Source organism: Haliotis cracherodii, unplaced genomic scaffold (assembly GCF_022045235.1).
Source record: "Haliotis cracherodii isolate W230 unplaced genomic scaffold, xgHalCrac1.p SCAF_7, whole genome shotgun sequence".
Lineage (NCBI taxonomy): Eukaryota > Metazoa > Mollusca > Gastropoda > Lepetellida > Haliotidae > Haliotis > Haliotis cracherodii.
Window position 1 is genome coordinate 55177695 of NW_027266330.1, and position 20273 is coordinate 55197967.

Genomic DNA, 20273 nt, shown 5'->3' on the forward strand with positions numbered 1-20273 from the left:
GTCGTCCTGTATGTATGTACACAGTGCGTAGTCCTGTATGTATGTAAACAATGTGTCGTCCTGTATGTATGTACACGGTGTGTCGTCCTGTATGTATGTAAACAATGTGTCGTCCTGTATGTATGTACACAGTGTGTCGTCCTCTATGTATGTACACAATGTGTCGTCCTGTCTGTATGTACACAGTATGTCTTCATGTATGTATGTACACAGTGTGTCGTCCTGCATGTTTGTACACGATGTGTCGTCCTGCATGTGTGTACACAGTGTGTCATCCTGCATGTGTGTACACAGTGTGTCATACTGCATGTGTGTACACAATGTGAGTTTTTACATAGGAACTATGCTCGGGCACTCTAACACTATACACACACACTTTACATAAATAAAAGCGACATATGACATTTACATAATCTTAACTAAAAATATGTACTTGACCAACATTACATGGGTCAAGGTGACCTTCTCGCTATGTCATTGTCTATGTACATTATGCAGTCTGTCCCTTCTGAAGTACGAGTTGCGAAGCATATGACTCATGTCGCATTCACCTGGCAAGGTTAATGAAAACATCTGTATACGCCCCCAGGGCATGCCGTGGAGACGTAGCTTCACATCAACTAGGCGATAAAAAAGCACCAAGCCACTGTGGCTCACCAGGTTAATTCAAAATGTGTGTTGTTTAAAGCCACACTCAAAAATATCCCTGCTATATGACAGTAGGTACATTTTCGAGTCTGGGCTAGATGATGCAGTGACTGAAATCATGAGCAACCATCCTTGTCGTCGGGACACGATGACAGGCCACCAACCACGTCATCAAGCCTGAACACTCGATTCATTATTTCGCCCCTGACGTTCAGGCATAGGTTGCTGGGTATCAGTTCTAACCCGGAATCCCCACTGGGAAAAAAATCAAGGTGAGTTAACTGCTGTGTGTAATTATCCATCATGCAATGAGGGAGTGGGATGGGTCTGGGATTGGTCGGTGAGGTCAGTATGACGGTCAATCAATGTGCCATATTCTTTGAACATTACCATCGCATTTAATAACATTGCTATGGTAACAGAAGTTCATGTACATTATCACTGCATTTATTAAAGCAGTTTCCGAGATGTTGGCCACATATATCTACACTGTGAGTCTTTACATGAAATCAATGTTCGGGCACTCTAAGCAAATTTCAGTTACGTCGTTCAAACACTATATTAACACAGACAAACTTTACATAAATAACGACATAAAACATTTACATAATCATAAGAAATCTTAACTACAAATATGTACTCGTCCAACAATTCATGGGGCTAGGTGACCTTCTCACCATGTCTTTGTCTGTGTCCATTTTGCAACCTGACACTTGTGAAGTACGAGTTGCGGAGCAAGTACTCACGTCGCGTTCACGCCCTGGCGGCATGCTGTGGACATGTAGCTTTACATCAAATAGAGCGACAAATTAAAGCGCCAAGGCACTGGGGCTCATCAGGTCAATTCAAACTAAAACATATCCCTGCTATTTGACAGTCGGTACATAATCGAGTCTGGGTCAGATGATGCATTGATTGATATCAACCATCCATGTCGTCGGGACACCAAGTCTAATCACTGGATCCATTATTTCGCCCCTGACGACCAGCATAGGTTGTTGGGGATCCATTATAAACCGGAATCCGCACTTGGAAAACATTAAGGTCAATTGACTGGTGTGTGTTGTAATTACCCATCATGACCATCAGTATGTTGTCTATGTACTATATTCTTTGAGCATTGCTGAACATTACTATGGTAACAACAATTCATGTACATTTTCACTGCATTTATGAAAGGAATTTCCGAGATGTTGGCCAGATATGAGTGAGTGAGTTGGGTTTAACGCTGCTTTTAACAGTATTCCAGCTTTATCGCGGCGTGTCAGCTTAATGTGGGAGGAAAGCTCGAAGTGATGCAGGTCTCAGACGTTTACCACTTCGGTGAAACCCCCGAGCACGGGTATGGTGCTGACAAGCCTAGAAACATAATTGGGGCGAACCGGGATTCGAACCCACAATCATAGGTTTCTGGCGTGTCCAAGGGACGCAACTCTGCACAGCGAATAAAACGTAAAACGTCACAGCAAAATACATCCTATAGTTTATACGTGCTTCACGCAGCAGCGCAACACACGTGTGCGGGATGCAATTCCTGATTGTGACACCTTTATGGAAGGTCGATTAATCTCTGTGGACCGTTATTTCCGTCAATCTTATTGAATCTGTTGATCATACGCTTGTGATTTACTTCATATCATTCAGTGTTTCTGTATGAACTAGCGATCTGGCGTCAGCAACGCGCGGGGCCGTCTACGAGCTTGGGACGTGCTTGAAACTGACAGAATATATATATAAAATACAAAAGTCCAAAGATGAGCTGTATTATTACTCAACCGGTTTCACGCATGTGATTTTCAAGAGTACAGTTATACCGTTACGCTGTTTTGGCGTCACAGTACACTCTAACATAGTATGACGTCATAGTGTACGGCGTACGACACATACAGAAATAAGTATTGTAGTGGCAGTAAAATGTACAATATATAGAATCAATGTCTGTACAAATACATTAGGGACAGGGCCGCCTAAGGTGGATAACTTTTGCCCAATCCCGTTGCCAATTAGGTATGTTTAAAACAAACCGACCATTTCATATTCGGGGTGGGTGGGCTTGGTAATGTACCGTAAAATATAAAATGTCCCAGCTGGTAAACAGTAACATCATGCTACAAACTGCTGAAAGACGGTTAGATCGTCTGCCACAAAAATAAATTTTTGCATTGTTTTATTTTGCCCCATATTTTTTAATCTAGTCTGCATTAAATATCTAAAAATCTCAACCCTCGAATAACCCCCACCCCCTACCCCCTATCTATATTACTGCCTAATAAGGCTTCTAGAAAGGCAGGGCAATCTAATGGTAGAACCGTGTTGACACAACGCACACACTGTTAAATTCAAAGCCATGTACATATATAAAGGACATCTGAGCCTGGGTAGTACACAAGAGAGGAGATCGCTGTCATCATGGCACGCTGACCTTCTCACACACTGCATCAGGTCTCACAGCAGGTAGGTAAACGCTAAGAGCGCAGCTATGAGCTGATATTGCAAGGTATGTTAAACGATTTGAGTTAAAATGAGATTGGGTTCAATTGCAAACGTCGTGAGATCGTTGAAAGACGGTTGTAAAATTAGGCTTAAGGTATGTATGCCATAGAGACACGAGATTACGATGCATTCTGATAATGGTTGTCATTTAGATACAGGTTTTGTAAGGATCGCTTGAGCCACTACTTATCTTGCCCCTTCCTACCCCTCCCCCCCCCCCCCCCCCCCCCCACACCACCACCATCCTTCTTTTTTCCAGCTAATCTAACATTTTTACATTCGGACATTTTGCAGATGATCGGGTCCAAGTTATTCGTTTTCAACAACATTTACTAAAAACATTCCCCCCCCCCCCCTTTTCCCCTAATATCTGTAACCGCGCCACCTGCATCAGGTACTGCCTCACAAAAGACATTTTGTTTACAGATTGCAAATTTGCTCTTCACCAAACTGGACGATTTTGCCCTGTGTTGTATAAAGGTGAGTAATGTTTGTTTATAATGCTTTTCTGGTTGAATGAGGAAAGGTCAAACAACGTTTCCATGTAGCCATGGTCATATATTGCCTTCCGAATGATATTGCTGGAATATTGCTTACTCACAACTTTAGTTTTACATTTAGACCAGGTCTAAAAGTTAAGATAGTTCTTATTTAGAGACTCCGTCCATGTTTACCATGCGCTATGTTTGAACCGACCCTGTATTATAAAACACCTGCCGCTTATTTCATTTATCAAAGCTACCCATAGGCCTGACTCATAATAAAGAAAATACGGTATACTCTAAGGCTAATTCTATGCGATCATGATCTTTGTGTTTGATATTGGGACTATTTAGATTCACATATTACCAATTATCATATAATGGATAGGTTTCTCGGCAGGATAAAGCCAACGGATAAAAACGATATCCGTTGGGGTCATATGCGGTTAGAGGTGCAAATATCAAAGGTCAAGTAGGACTACTTTCTCTGTTTATAAACAAACATGGTGTCGCCCTCGTCATTCGGCGATCGAGTCAGAATTAACCATCGGGATTCTGGATAAACTGAAGGGACAATTGCTATCATTATCAAAAGAACAGTCTAATATACTGAAAATCAGTGTCTAACCGTGACGTAGCTAAGGCATTTGATAAGTTTTGGCAACTTTGGAGATATAAATTTCGACACAATTTTGCGAGGGCACGAGGCCTAGCCAAGCGGGATCAGTAGCCATATCTGTGCTTGTAGACCTCTGCGGCTTGAAACCTTCTCCACAAATAAAAATAGTTGGATTTGGCCGAAATATCTTTGAATTGTTACCTTTGTTTCGTTTTGTCGCTGTGTGTACATGTGACTACACTTCTGAACATTATGACAGGGCAGACCGACTGTCAACAACGTCTGACCGTGGCCGTGACGTTTCATAGACTAGGGTTAGAGTAGCTTCTTTGTGTAAGAAAAAGGTTTCAGTTGGAACTATTTGTCTACTGGCACAGTCACATCACTTACCCTGTGACGTAATAAATATTAATGCGTGCATTCCAGGAAAACTCGCAATATTTCGGTAATGTTTGTGAGAGAGGGAAAGCGGTTTTAAAGCACAGAATTAAAGAATGACATTATATGATAAAGAGGTTATAAGGAATAAACACTATGTATTTAACTCGCCAAGGCTCGCTAAATACAATGTTTATTCCTAACTCAGGATATTTACCATCCCCAAACACACAAGCGTGATAACCTCTATATATTTAAAGTGTACCGGTACTTAGAATTTTACAGGCCACCGTCGCATGGCAGGAGTTCTGCCACATAAACACACACTTACGTGTTCACGCAGATTGTGTGAGTGCCGGGTACTACTGGTAGGGCTAGGCACACGTACCATTGTCGCGAACTTAGTGTCACCACTGGTACTCGAGACCGGTAGTTCTCTGGCGTCGACGTTTTATATATTTACACAAGTTACCGTGAAATGTCGGTTGATTTTCTTTCCAAATTAGATGTGAATATCAATTTGAAAGGGAAAACATTTTAAAGCTTTAAGTAGACAACAACGAAGTAAAACAATTTCAAGCTACCTTCCTCTGTCTTGACAATTGGATTGTTGTGTACACAGTTAAATATTTATGTAATCAAAACCTCATGCATGTTCAGTTATACATAGATCATTAAGATCACAGTTACGTTTGCCAACTCTCTTAACATCGTGCTGTACCGTTTGTATCAATACAAGACTACCCCGTTGTTCCTTTGCAAACAGTGAAGACGCTACGATAACAAGGATGCACACGGACGACATCATCGAGGCCGTCGGGGGCATGTCCCGCTTCCAGATCCTCATGGTTGTCTTCATATGCGGTCCAAAGATGCTGATGGCGTGGGGGATGTTAATGATGTCGTTTGCGGGGACTACTCCAGATTGGTGGTGTGTCCCAGCTACAGCGCCCTCTGTTGATGGGACCGACTACATGAACAACGTCACATTGAAATTGTGTCCTTCCTCGGACAACATCACCTGTCAGGTTGTGTACAGCCAGGATAAAAACACTGTCGCCAGCGAGGTAGGTAACCATAATTCAGTCCTTTTTAATTGAGTTATTGCAACCGTGTAACATCTAAGGTGTGGTAGCGAGCCATAGTATGATATGGATGCAACCCAGACTTGAATAGAGAGCCACAGTATGACAGTGATGGGTGCAACTCGTATAGCACGCCATACTGTGGTATGTACACAACCCAAACTTATGTAACGAGCCATAGTATAATATGGATCCAGCCTACGCTCGTGTATCAGTATGATATAGATACAAGCCACACTTACGTAGCGAGCCACAGTATGATATAGATACAAGCCACACTTACGTAGCGAGTCACAGTATGATATAGATGCAACCCGCAGTCATGAATCGAGCCTCAGTATGATATAGATACAAGCCACACTTACGTAGCGAGCCACAGTATGATATGGACGCAACCAACAGTCATGAATCGAGCCTCGGTATGATATAGATACAAGCCACACTTACGTAGCGAGCCACAGTATGATATAGATGCAACCCGCAGTCATGAATCAAGGCTCGGTATGATATAGATACAAGCCACACTTACGTAGCGAGCCACAGTATGATATAGATGCAACCCGCAGTCATGAATCGAGCCTCAGTATGATATAGATACAAGCCACACTTACGTAGCGAGTCACAGTATGATATGGACGCAGCCAACAGTCATGAAGCGAGCCTTGGTATGATATAGATACAAGCCACACTTACGTAGCGAGCCACAGTATGATATGGACGCAGCCAACAGTCATGAATCGAGCCTTGGTATGATATAGATACCCGCCACACCTACGTAGCGAGCCACAGTATGATATGGACGCAACCCACAGTCATAAAGCGAGCCTCGGTATGATATAGATACAAGCCACACTTACGTAGCGAGCCACAGTATGATATAGATGCAACCCACAGTCATGAATCGAGCCTCGGTATGATATAGATACAAGCCACACTTACGTAGCGAGCCACAGTATGATATAGATGCAACCCGCAGTCATGAATCGAGCCTCGGTATGATATAGATACAACCAACACTTACGTAGCGAGCCACAGTATGATATGGACGCAACACACAGTCACGAAGCGAGCCTCGGTATGATATAGATACAAGCCACACTTACGTAGCGAGCCACAGTATGATATAGATGCAACCCGCAGTCATGAATCGAGCCTCGATATGATATAGATACAAGCCACACTTACGTAGCGAGCCATAGTATGATATGGACGCAACCAACAGTCATGAATCGAGCCTCGGTATGATATAGATACAAGCCACACTTACGTAGCGAGCCACAGTATGATATAGATGCAACCCGCAGTCATGAATCGAGCCTCGGTATGATATAGATACAAGCCACACTTACGTAGCGAGCCACAGTATGATATGGACGCAACCCACAGTCATGAAGCGAGCCTCGGTATGATATAGATACAAGCCACACTTACGTAGCGAGCCACAGTATGATATAGATGCAACCCGCAGTCATGAATCGAGCCTCGGTATGATATAGATACAAGCTACACTTACGTAGCGAGCCACAGTATGATATGGACGCAACCCACAGTCATGAAGCGAGCCTCGGTATGATATAGATACAAGCCACACTTACGTAGCGAGCCACAGTATGATATAGATGCAACCCGCAGTCATGAATCGAGCCTCGGTATGATATAGATACAAGCCACACTTACGTAGCGAGCCATAGTATGATATGGATCCAACCCACACTCGTGTAGCGAGCCATAGTATGAAATGGATGCAACCCACACTCGTGTAGCGAGCCATAGTATGATGTGGATGCAACCAACACTCGTGTAGCGAGCCATAGTATGATATAGATCCAACCCACACTTGTTTAGCGAGCCATAGTATGATATGGATCCAACCCACACTCGTGTAGCTAGCCATAGTATGAAATGGATGCAACCCACACTCGTGTAGCGAGCCACGTATTTTATGGATCCAACCAACACTCGTGTAGCGAGCCATAGTATGAAATGGATGCAACCCACACTCGTGTAGCGAGCCACGTATTTTATGGATGCAACCCACACTCGTGTAGCTAGCCATAGTATGATAGGAATGGGAACAATCCACATTCGTTGAAAGAGCCATAGTTTGATATGGATGCAAACCACATTCGTGTAGCGAGCCACAGTATGATATAGATGCAACCCGCAGTCATGAATCGAGCCTCGGTATGATATAGATACAAGCCACACTTACGTAGCGAGCCACAGTATGATATGGATGCAATCAATACTCGTGTAGCGAGCCATAGTATGAAATGGATGCAAACCACACTCGTGTAGCGAGCCATAGTATGATATGGATGCAACCAACACTCGTGTAGCGAGCCATAGTATGATATGGATGCAACCCACTCTTGTGTAGCGAGCCATAGTATGATATGGATGCAACCAACACTCGTGTAGCTAGCCATAGTATGATATGGATGCAACCAACACTCGTGTAGCTAGCCATAGTATGATATGGATCCAACCCACACTCGTGTAGCGAGCCATAGTATGATATGGATCCAACCCACACTTGTTTAGCGAGCCATAGTATGATATGGATCCAACCCACACTCGTGTAGCGAGCCATAGTATGATATGGATCCAACCCACACTCGTGTAGCGAGCCATAGTATGATATGGATCCAACCCACACTCGTGTAGCGAGCCATAGTATGATATGGATCCAACCCACACTTGTTTAGCGAGCCATAGTATGAAATGGATCCAACCCACACTCGTGTAGCGAGCCATAGTATGATATGGATCCAACCCACACTCGTGTAGCGAGCCATAGTATGATATGGATCCAACCCACACTTGTTTAGCGAGTGAGTGAGTGAGTTAAATTTTAAGTCACATCGGCACTATTTCAGCCATATCGTGACTTGAGCAAGTTGTGTATTTATATAATATATTAAAACCTGTCGTCGACGGACAGTATAACAACTAGCAAAATATCACAGATTCTAATTGTAAAACTAGTTTCAGAGCAATAAAATAAGCAGATCATAACAAACGACACAATTTAAAAACGGGCTATAGATCGTCAGCAACTGAAGGCAGACCACCATACTGGGGACCATGGGGACTTACAGTACCTTTGCTACCTGCATGGACCCCAGCAGGATTTACATCATACCCGCAGCAACTGGCGATTGTTTGCAAAGTTAGCCACAAGTAAAAAGACAAATATACTACGTTTAAAACACTAGTATCCAGAAATATTCTTTGAATGACATGGACTTACAATATCCTCTCAGGGGGACAATAATTTTACACTACGTCAACCCCCTTTGAGGATACGGCCAGTAACAAACTCAGATATAATTTCGTTCTACTAATTCTTAAAAGGTCATTCATTTTATACAATATATATCATCAAAATTTGTGAAACAATTGTATCTCTTTTAAAAACCCAATAACTAAATGAGAATTAATATTATAAAAAAGATCCTTGAGAGATGATGATTTGAAATATTCATCCCTTGTGATGGCAAAATCAACACAGTCAAGCAAGACATGCTTGACCGTGATTCTGTCATCACAAGGGATACAAAATGGAGGATCTTCACCTTTCAACAAATATTCGTGAGTGTATCTGCAATGGCCAATACGACATCGTCGTAAAATGACCTCCTCAAATCTGTACAGACAACCCAAGTAGGTGTAACCGATAGTTGGTTTTATTGCATGTAATTTATTTGTACCTACTTGGGTGTCCCACTTCTTTTGCATAAGGTCTTTGATATAGCATCTAATTAAAGGTTTGTAATCGCTGTATGGTATAAGAAGTGGGGTCACAGATTTATTTAGAGCTGCTTTTGCTGCAGCATCAGCCATAGAGTTACCCGTGATTCCAACATGACTGGGTAACCAGCAATAGACGATGTCGTATTGGCCAGTGGCCAGAGTATTGTGTAATTCTAAAATATCAAGAATGAGTGGATGACTTGAGTGGACATTTTTTAAAGCCTGTAGACATGACAAAGAATCAGAGAGGATGATGTAGTTTTTGCAGATATTTTGTGTCTGAATATATTCCAAAGCTGTTTGAATAGCCTTGGCCTCAGCAGTAAAGATAGAACAATTGTTTGGTAATCTGGAAGAAATAGTTTTTGACCCAACGATGGTAGCACTGGCAACTTTGCCACCATCCTTGGATCCATCAGTGAAAATGGAGCGGTGAGAATCGTACGTTGATCTCAACTGGATATATTCTTGCTGAAAGACCAACTGATTTGTGTCTGATTTTTTAAAATTAGTAAGTGTGATGTCTACAACGGGGTGGACTAGTTGCCAAGGAGGTGTAGAGAGTAAACGGTATGGTGCAACAAAATCAAGGTCAATATTTGCTGCTGTTATATGAGGTTTTATTCTAATCCCTAATGGAGGAACAAGCTTCGGTTTTGTTTGGAATAAGTCCTCGTATGGAGGATTAAATATGCAATCATAGGCTGGATTGGACGGATTTGATTAATTTTGAGATATATTGTAAAGCAAGTTTTAAACGGCGGTGTTTTAATGAAGGTTCATCAGCCTCCACATAGAGACTGTCAACAGGAGAGGTCCTGAAAGCTCCAAGACAGAGCCTCAAGCCCTGGTGATGAATTGAGTCCAGTTTTTGTAAGTTACTTTTACAGGCTCCACCATAAATGATGGAACCATAGTCTAATTTTGAGCGGATCAAAGATCTGTATAAATGGAGAAGGGTTGTTTGATCTCCTCCCCACTTAGAGTTTGAAACGACTTTCAATAAGTCTAATGCTTTCAGGCAAGAAATATGGCAAGAATGTCAGGTGGCGGTCAAAAATAAGCCCCAAGAACTTGGTCTCCTCAACTACCTTTATGGGTGTGCCAGATAGAAATAGTTCAGGGTCCTTGTGCTGTCTATATTTCCTGAAGAAGTGTATACAATTAGTTTTTGTTTTAGAAAATTTAAAGCCGTTAGCAAGCGACCATTTCTGGATTTTATTGAGACAACTGCAGTTGTCTCTCAATAGTGTTCATGTTTTTCCCGCGACAAGAAATGTTAAAATCGTCCACAAATAACGAGCCATCAACTGAATCATTCAAAACGGTTGACAGACTGTTTATCTTGATACTAAATAATGTTACAGACAAAATACTGCCTTGTGGGACACCCTGATCCTGAGTATAATGGTCAGACAGGGTTGAACCCACTCGGACTTGAAATTGCCTGTCTGATAAAAACTGTGATATAAAATGAGGTAAACGGCCTCTCAAACCAAAATCATGTAAATCCTTTAGAATGCCGTGCTTCCAAGTAGTATCATAGGCCTTTTCAAGATCGAAAAAGACTGACACTACATGCTGTTTGTTTACAATAGCATTTTTCACAAAGGATTCTAATCGTACTAGATGGTCGATAGTACTTCGATTTTTTCGGAAACCACATTGGATATTTGTAAGTAAATTATTGGTTTCCAGATACCAAATTAATCTATTATTCACCATTCGCTCCATGGTTTTACACACGCAACTTGTTAAGGATATAGGTCTATAGTTAGAGGGATCAGTATGATCCCGACCAGGCTTTGGTATCGGAACTACAATGGCATTATGCCATGAAGGAGGAAAATTCCCAGATATCCATATTTGATCAAATATATCTAAAAGTGTCTCCAGACAGGATTCAGGTAAATGTTTTAAAAGCTGATAATGTATGTTGTCAGCTCCCGTTGCTGTGTCATGAGCTTGCCCAAGGGCGGTGTGTAGCTCATGTAATGAGAAGACTTCATTACAGTCTTCACCATTATCAGAAGTGAAATTTACTTTGATCTTCTCCTGTTGTTTCTTAATTTTTTGAAACTCCAGGACATAATTAGATGTTGAAGAATGTTTTGCCAACGTTTCTCCAAGCTTATTGGCAATGTCAGTTTTATCTGTTAATAACGTGTCATCATCCTTAAGATGATGAACAGAAGATTTTGAGCCTTTGCCTTTTATTTTCTGAACCATGTTCCACACCTTGGACATGGGCGTACGGGAATTTATTTTGGAGACATAGTTCCTCCAAGATTGACGCTTATGCTGTTTAAAAGCACGTCGTGCCTTGGCATTTGTAATTTTAACTCTATCCAAATTATGGACTGTAGGATGTCGGCGAAAATATTTTTCTGCTTTCTTCCTACACTTTCTGGCCTGTTTGCAGTCATTTGTAAACCATGGTTTACGAATATGGGGATTCGCTGAGGACTTAGGAATGGTTTGGTCAGCAATGTCATTCAGTAAATCCGAAAACAACTGTATCGGATCCGGAATATTCTGGAAAATATCATGTTTTATTTTGTCAGTACACAGTACCTCATATAAGGACCAATTAGCCTTGGCAAAATTCCACCTACATGATGGTGGCTCATCAGTAGGATTAACAGTTTTAATTAAGTGGGAAAATGATCACTCCCGCAGAGGTCATCATGGACTGACCATGCAAATTCATTATACAAGTTTGAGTCTGTGAGTGACAGATCGAGGGCAGAATACGAGCCCGTGGCTGGATGTAAATATGTGGCAGAATCATCATTAAATATACACAGGTTGTTGTTAGAAATAAATTCCTCAATGACTTTTCCTTTAGAACTTGTATTTGCACTTCCCCAAAGCGGATTGTGTCCGTTCAGATCACCCATGATGATACAGGGCTTTGGGAGCTGGTCATATAGATTTTGAAGATCAGACTGTCGCATATCAGAAGAAGGAGGGATATACAAAGAGCACAGCGTAAAAGCAATGTGCAGAGTAAGACGAACAGCAACAGTTTGAAGATTGGTATGTAGAGGGACAGGACTATGTATTATCCCCTGTCGCACCAAGATAGTAGAACCTCCCGTTGCTTTATCTCCTGGAGGAGAAAATGAATGATAGTCATTGTACTTTCGTGAGGTGAACTGATCTGTAGTTTTCAGGAATGTTTCCTGAAGACACAATGCTGACGGTTGAAAATCCTGTATTAATAATTGTATCTCATTAAAATTATGCCTAAGTCCTCTGCAATTCCACTGGATTATGTTGGACAATTGAGTCATGGTGGCTCAATTGGAGATCGCTCTCGTGAATGTGAGGAGGAACTACTCCTCCGCCTGTCCGGTGAGGACAGAGTAACCTCCATGTCCAGTGGCCCAAATGAGTTCTGTAAAGGAACCTCTGAAGGTGAAGGGACGATCGGTGCTTGTTTTCTATTCAATTTCTTTTTCCCTTTTTTTGACTGAGTTACTGGTTCTGTTGTTTGAGAATGTTTCTCAGGTTGAATCTCAGTCTGAGATCCTGAACTAGATTGAGTGGCAGGAATAGGTCGATGGATTTGAACAGTAACAACAGGTTCTTCTGACTTGACCCATGTCAAGTCAGTCTGACACGAAATGGATGATGTTGCTGCTGGGCGGGATACTGCAGCAGAGTAAGAAATAGTAGATTGAGTTGTTGACTGATCTTTGATGAGTTTTTTGGCATCCACGTAAGAAATGTTTCTTTCACATTTTAGTTTCATGTTTTTAGATTCCATTTGCCACACGGGGCAAGATTTAGATGAAGCAACATGTGAGCCAGAACAGTTAGCACATTTCAAATCATGATTACAGTCAGTGCTCTCATGATTGTCACCACAACGATGACATATCACAGAATTACGACAAGATTTGGAACCATGACCGAAATGTTGGCACTTGTAGCATCGGAGTGGATTGGGGACATACACATCCACTCCGATGTGGAAATAACCAGCTTTAATTGACTGGGGAAGAGAAGTACGGGCAAACGTCATGAGATAAGTATTTGTGTTTGTGACGACACCATCTTTCTTTATCGTGAAACGTTTAACCGCAGTAACAGCCTGGTCTTCCAACTCCGTAGCGATTTCTTCTTCAGACATGTCGGACAGACAACGAGCCCTGTCACGAACAATGCCTCGACATGAATTTAATGTTCTGTGCACAGACACAGCAACCTCAATATTGGCAAATGTAGAAATAGATAAAAGATTGAGAGATTGCTGTCTCCGTGCACACTCCACAAGAAGCGAACCACTACGGAGACGGGTGACGTTCTTGACTTCACCGCAAATCCCGGATACAGCCTTAGAAACAGCAAAAGGATTCAATTTGATGGGTAGGTTATCAGTAGCCTCAATCACCAGGAATTTAGCCCAGGAATCAATATTTTGAGAACGATTTCCAGCTGAAATTTCAATTTCCTCAAGACGTCTCTTTTTTTCATTACGAGATGAACCAGATTGTGGGAGAGCCATGTTGAAAAGAAAATGATTCAGCACCCCTGTTCCCCACCCGCCATCGAGTGTCAACAAGGACAATGTTATATTGCACCGGATATCCAGGATGCAAACACCAAGGATACAGGGATGTTATACTCCAGCGAATATGACTTGTACAGCTATATTTATCTACCAGATTTAGTGCCAGGCAGGTTCAGTCCATGACAAGAAACTGGAGACATACAGAATACAGAGGTCAACATCACCAGATTGGCCCATGAGCCACCGCCTTCTGGCGTAAGACTCTAGGCAATTAATTCCATCAAAAATTGTTAATACATACAAAGTATGCATGGCCAAGACCAAAATATACAGTATAATACAAGACAGTAGTGCATATACAATATTACGCACAGAGCCTGGCATGACCAGCCGATTGATAAGACCGGGCCCATCTTACCACCCGTCTAGGCGAAGTAAGGGTCAAAGTAGTGTGTTGGGCAAAGGAACACAGTTCCAGGAACCAGTGCCCTCAACTACCAGACTCCCGTCCTCCGCCGACACAGGGACGCAACCCACGGCAAACAGGTTGCCCATTTTAGTCGCCTCATACGACCAGCAATGGGAGGCTGTGGAAATATTCTGCCCCGGTTCCACACGGGGGAAGAGCTATTAGCGTTACCCAGCATTCACCACGAGGAGGTTGCTCTTCACGAGTGCCTTGTTTAGCGAGCCATAGTATGATATGGATGCAACCAACACTCGTTTAGCGAGCCATAGTATGATATGGATCCAACCCACACTCGTGTAGCGAGCCATAGTATGATATGGATCCAACCCACATTTGTTTAGCGAGCTATAGTATGATATGGATGCAACCAACACTCGTGTAGCGAGCCATTGTATGATATGGATCCAACCCACACTTGTTTAGCGAGCCATAGTATGATATGGATGCAACCAACACTCGTGTAGCGAGCCATAGTATGATATGGATGCAAAGCACACTCGTGTAGCGAGCCATCGTATGATATGGATCCAACCCACACTTGTTTAGCGAGCCATAGTATGATATGGATGCAACCAACACTCGTGTAGCGAGCCATAGTATGATATGGATCCAACCAACACTCGTGTAGCGAGCCATAGTATGATATGGATCCAACCAACACTCGTGTAGCGAGCCATAGTATGATATGGATCCAACCCACACTCGTGTAGCGAGCCATAGTATGAAATGGATCCAACCCACACTCGTGTAGCGAGCCATAGTATGATATGGATGCAACCAACACTCGTGTAGCGAGCCATAGTATGATATGGATGCAACCAACACTCGTGTAGCGAGCCATAGTATGAAATGGATCCAACCCACACTCGTGTAGCTAGCCATAGTATGATATGGATCCAACCCACACTCGTGTAGCAAGCCATAGTATGAAATGGATCCAACCCACACTTGTTTAGCGAGCCATAGTATGATATGGATGCAACCAACACTCGTGTAGCGAGCCATAGTATGATATGGATGCAAACCACACTCGTGTAGCGAGCCATCGTATGATATGGATCCAACCCACACTTGTTTAGCGAGCCATAGTATGATATGGATCCAACCCACACTCGTGTAGCGAGCCATAGTATGAAATGGATCCAACCCACACTCATGTAGCGAGCTATAGTATGAAATGGATCCAACCCACACTCGTGTAGCGAGCCATAGTATGATATGGATGCAACCAACACTCGTGTAGCGAGCCATAGTATGAAATGGATGCAACCCACACTCGTGTAGCGAGCCATAGTATGACATGGATGCAACCCGCACTTGTTTAGCGAGCCATAGTATGATATGGATGCAACCAACACTCGTGTAGCGAGCCATAGTATGATATGGATGCAAAGCACACTCGTGTAGCGAGCCATCGTATGATATGGATCCAACCCACACTTGTTTAGCGAGCCATAGTATGATATGGATGCAACCAACACTCGTGTAGCGAGCCATAGTATGATATGGATCCAACCAACACTCGTGTAGCGAGCCATAGTATGATATGGATCCAACCAACACTCGTGTAGCGAGCCATAGTATGATATGGATCCAACCCACACTCGTGTAGCGAGCCATAGTATGAAATGGATCCAACCCACACTCGTGTAGCGAGCCATAGTATGATATGGATGCAACCAACACTCGTGTAGCGAGCCATAGTATGATATGGATGCAACCAACACTCGTGTAGCGAGCCATAGTATGAAATGGATCCAACCCACACTCGTGTAGCTAGCCATAGTATGATATGGATCCAACCCACACTCGTGTAGCAAGCCATAGTATGAAATGGATCCAACCCACACTTGTTTAGCGAGCCATAGTATGATATGGATGCAACCAACACTCGTGTAGCGAGCCATAGTATGATATGGATGCAAACCACACTCGTGTAGCGAGCCATCGTATGATATGGATCCAACCCACACTTGTTTAGCGAGCCATAGTATGATATGGATCCAACCCACACTCGTGTAGCGAGCCATAGTATGAAATGGATCCAACCCACACTCATGTAGCGAGCTATAGTATGAAATGGATCCAACCCACACTCGTGTAGCGAGCCATAGTATGATATGGATGCAACCAACACTCGTGTAGCGAGCCATAGTATGAAATGGATGCAACCCACACTCGTGTAGCGAGCCATAGTATGACATGGATGCAACCCGCACTCGTGTAGCGAGCCATAGTATGATATGGATCCAACCAACACTCGTGTAGCGAGCCATAGTATGATATGGATCCAACCCACACTCGTGTAGCGAGCCATAGTATGAAATGGATCCAACCCACACTCGTGTAGCGAGCCATAGTATGATATGGATCCAACCAACACTCGTGTAGCGAGCCATAGTATGATATGGATCCAACCCACACTCGTGTAGCGAGCCACAGTATGAAATGGATGCAACCCACACTCGTGTAGCGAGCCATAGTATGATATGGAAGCAACCAACACTCGTGTAGCAAGCCATAGTATGATATGGATGCAACCCACACTCGTGTAGCGAGCCATAGTATGATATGGATGCAACCCACTCTTGTGTAGCGAGCCATAGTATGATATGGATGCAACCAACACTCGTGTAGCGAGCCATAGTATGATATGGATGCAACCAACACTCGTGTAGCGAGCCATAGTATGATATTGATCCAACCCACACTCGTGTAGCGAGCCATAGTATGAAATGGATCGAACCCACACTCGTGTAGCGAGCCATAGTATGATATGGATCCAACCAACACTCGTGTAGCGTGCCATAGTATGATATGGATCCAACCCACACCCGTGTAGCGAGCCATAGTATGAAATGGATTCAACCCACACTCGTGTAGCGAGCCATAGTATGATATGGATGCAACCAACACTCGTGTAGCGAGCTATAGTATGATATGGACCCAACCAACACTCGTGTAGCGAGCCATAGTATGATATGGATCCAACCGAAACTCGTGTAGCGAGCCATAGTATGATATGGATCCAACCCACACTTGTTTAGCGAGCCATAGTATGATATGGATCCAACCAACACTCGTGTAGCGAGCCATAGTATGATATGGATGCAACCCACACTCGTGTAGCGAGCCATAGTATGATATGGATCCAACCCACACTTGTTTAGCGAGCCATAGTATGATATGGATGCAACCCACACTCGTGTAGCGAGCTATAGTATGATATGGATCCAACCCACACTCGTGTAGCGAGCCATAGTATGATATGGATGCAACCCACACTTGTTTAGCGAGCCATAGTATGATATGGATGCAACCAAGACTCGTGTAGCGAGCCATAGTATGATATGGATGCAAACCACACTCGTGTAGCGAGCCATAGTATGATATGGATCCAACCCACACTCGTGTAGCGAGCCATAGTATGATATGGATCCAACCCACATTTGTTTAGCGAGCCATAGTATGATATGGATCCAACCCACACTTGTTTAGCGAGCCATAGTATGATATGGATGCAACCAACACTCGTGTAGCGAGCCATAGTATGATATGGATGCAAACCACACTCGTGTAGCGAGCCATCGTATGATATTGATCCAACCCACACTTGTTTAGCGAGCCATAGTATGATATGGATCCAACCAACACTCGTGTAGCGAGCCATAGTATGATATGGATCCAACCCACACTCGTGTAGCGAGCCATAGTATGATATGGATCCAACCAACACTCGTGTAGCGAGCCATAGTATGATATGGATCCAACCCACACTCGTGTAGCGAGCCATAGTATGAAATGGATCCAACCCACACTCGTGTAGCGAGCCATAGTATGATATGGATGCAACCAACACTCGTGTAGCGAGCTATAGTATGATATGGATGCAACCAACACTCGTGTAGCGAGCCATAGTATGATATTGATCCAACCCACACTCGTGTAGCGAGCCATAGTATGAAATGGATCCAACCCACACTCGTGTAGCGAGCCATAGTATGATATGGATCCAAGCAACACTCGTGTAGCGAGCAATAGTATGATATGGATCCAACCCACACTCGTGTAGCGAGCCATAGTATGAAATGGATGCAACCCACACTCGTGTAGCGAGCCATAGTATGATATGGATGCAACCCGCACTCGTGTAGCGAGCCATGGTATGATATGGATCCAACCCACACTCGTGTAGCGTGCCATAGTATGATATGGATCCAACCCACACTCGTGTAGCAAGCCATAGTATGAAATGGATCTAACCCACACTCGTGTAGCGAGCCATAGTATGATATGGATGCAACCAACACTCGTGTAGCGAGCGATAGTATGATATGGATGCAACCCACACTTGTTTAGCGAGCCATAGTATGATATGGATGCAACCAACACTCGTGTAGCGAGCCATAGTATGATATGGATCCAACCAACACTCGTGTAGCGAGCCATAGTATGATATGGATCCAACCCACACTCGTGTAGCGAGCCATAGTATGAAATGGATCCAACCCACACTCGTGTAGCGAGCCATAGTATGATATGGATGCAACCAACACTCGTGTAGTGAGCCATAGTATGATATGGATCCAACCCACACTCGTGTAGCGAGCCATAGTATGATATGGATCCAACCCACACTCGTGTAGCGAGCCATAGTATGATATGGATCCAACCCACACTCGTGTAGCGAGCCATAGTATGAAATGGATCCAACCCACACTCGTGTAGCGAGCCATAGTATGATATGGATGCAACCAACACTCGTGTAGCGAGCCATAGTATGATATGGATCCAACCCACACTCGTGTAGCGAGCCATAGTATGAAATGGATCCAACCCACACTCGTGTAGCGAGCCATAGTATGATATGGATGCAACCAACCCTCGTGTAGCGAGCCATAGTATGATATGGATCCAACCAACACTCGTGTAGCGAGCCATAGTATGATATGGATCCAACCCACACACGTGTAGCGAGCCATAGTATGAAATGGATCCAACCCACACTCGTGTAGCGAGCCATAGTATGATATGGATCCAACCAACACTCGTGTAGCGAGCCATAGTATGATATGGATCCAACCCACACTCGTGTAGGGAGCCATAGTATGAAATGGATGCAACCAACACTCGTGTAGCGAGCCATAGTATGACATGGATGCAACCCGCACTCGTGTAGCGAGCCATAGTATGAAATGGATGCAACCCACACTCGTGTAGCGAGCCATAGTATGATATGGATCCAACCCACACTCGTGTAGCGAGCCATAGTATGAAATGGATCCAACCCACACTCGTGTAGCGAGCCATAGTATGGAATGGATCGAACCGACACTTGTGTAGCAAGCCATAGTATGATATGGATGCAACCAACACTCGTGTAGCGAGCCATAGTATGATATGGATCCAACCCACACTCGTGTAGCGAGCCATAGTATGATATGGATCCAACCCACACTCGTGTAGCGAGCCATAGTATGATATGGATCCAACCCACACTCGTGTAGCGAGCCATAGTATGATATGGATGGAACCAACACTCGTGTAGCGAGCCATAGTATGAAATGGATCCAACCCACACTCGTGTAGCGAGCCACAGTATGAAATGGATCCAACCCACACTCGTGTAGCGAGCCATAGTATGATATGGATCCAACCCACACTCGTGTAGCGAGCCATAGTATGAAATGGATCCAACCCACACTCGTGTAGCGAGCCATAGTATGATATGGATGCAACCAACACTCGTGTAGCGAGCCATAGTATGATATTGATCCACCCCACACTCGTGTAGCGAGCCATAGTATGTAATGGATGCAACCCG

At 43.6% G+C, this 20273-nt stretch overlaps 1 protein-coding gene across 2 annotated transcripts in view; it reads left to right on the forward strand.

Annotated features, from left to right (window-relative positions):
- Positions 1-841: 841 nt before the first annotated feature.
- Positions 842-20273, forward strand: part of LOC139448087 (organic cation transporter protein-like) — a 37829-nt gene continuing 18397 nt past the window's right edge. Inside the window, exons 1-3 of one of the 2 annotated variants that reach the window (XM_071229600.1) lie at positions 842-920; positions 3568-3621; positions 5387-5687. In XM_071229600.1, coding sequence (XP_071085701.1) covers positions 5409-5687 — 279 coding nt within the window. In that variant the 5' untranslated portion in view covers positions 842-920; positions 3568-3621; positions 5387-5408. Of the gene's footprint in view, positions 921-3032; positions 3103-3567; positions 3622-5386; positions 5688-20273 lie in introns of those variants that run through there. The other variant, XM_071229599.1, reaches the window with a different exon arrangement.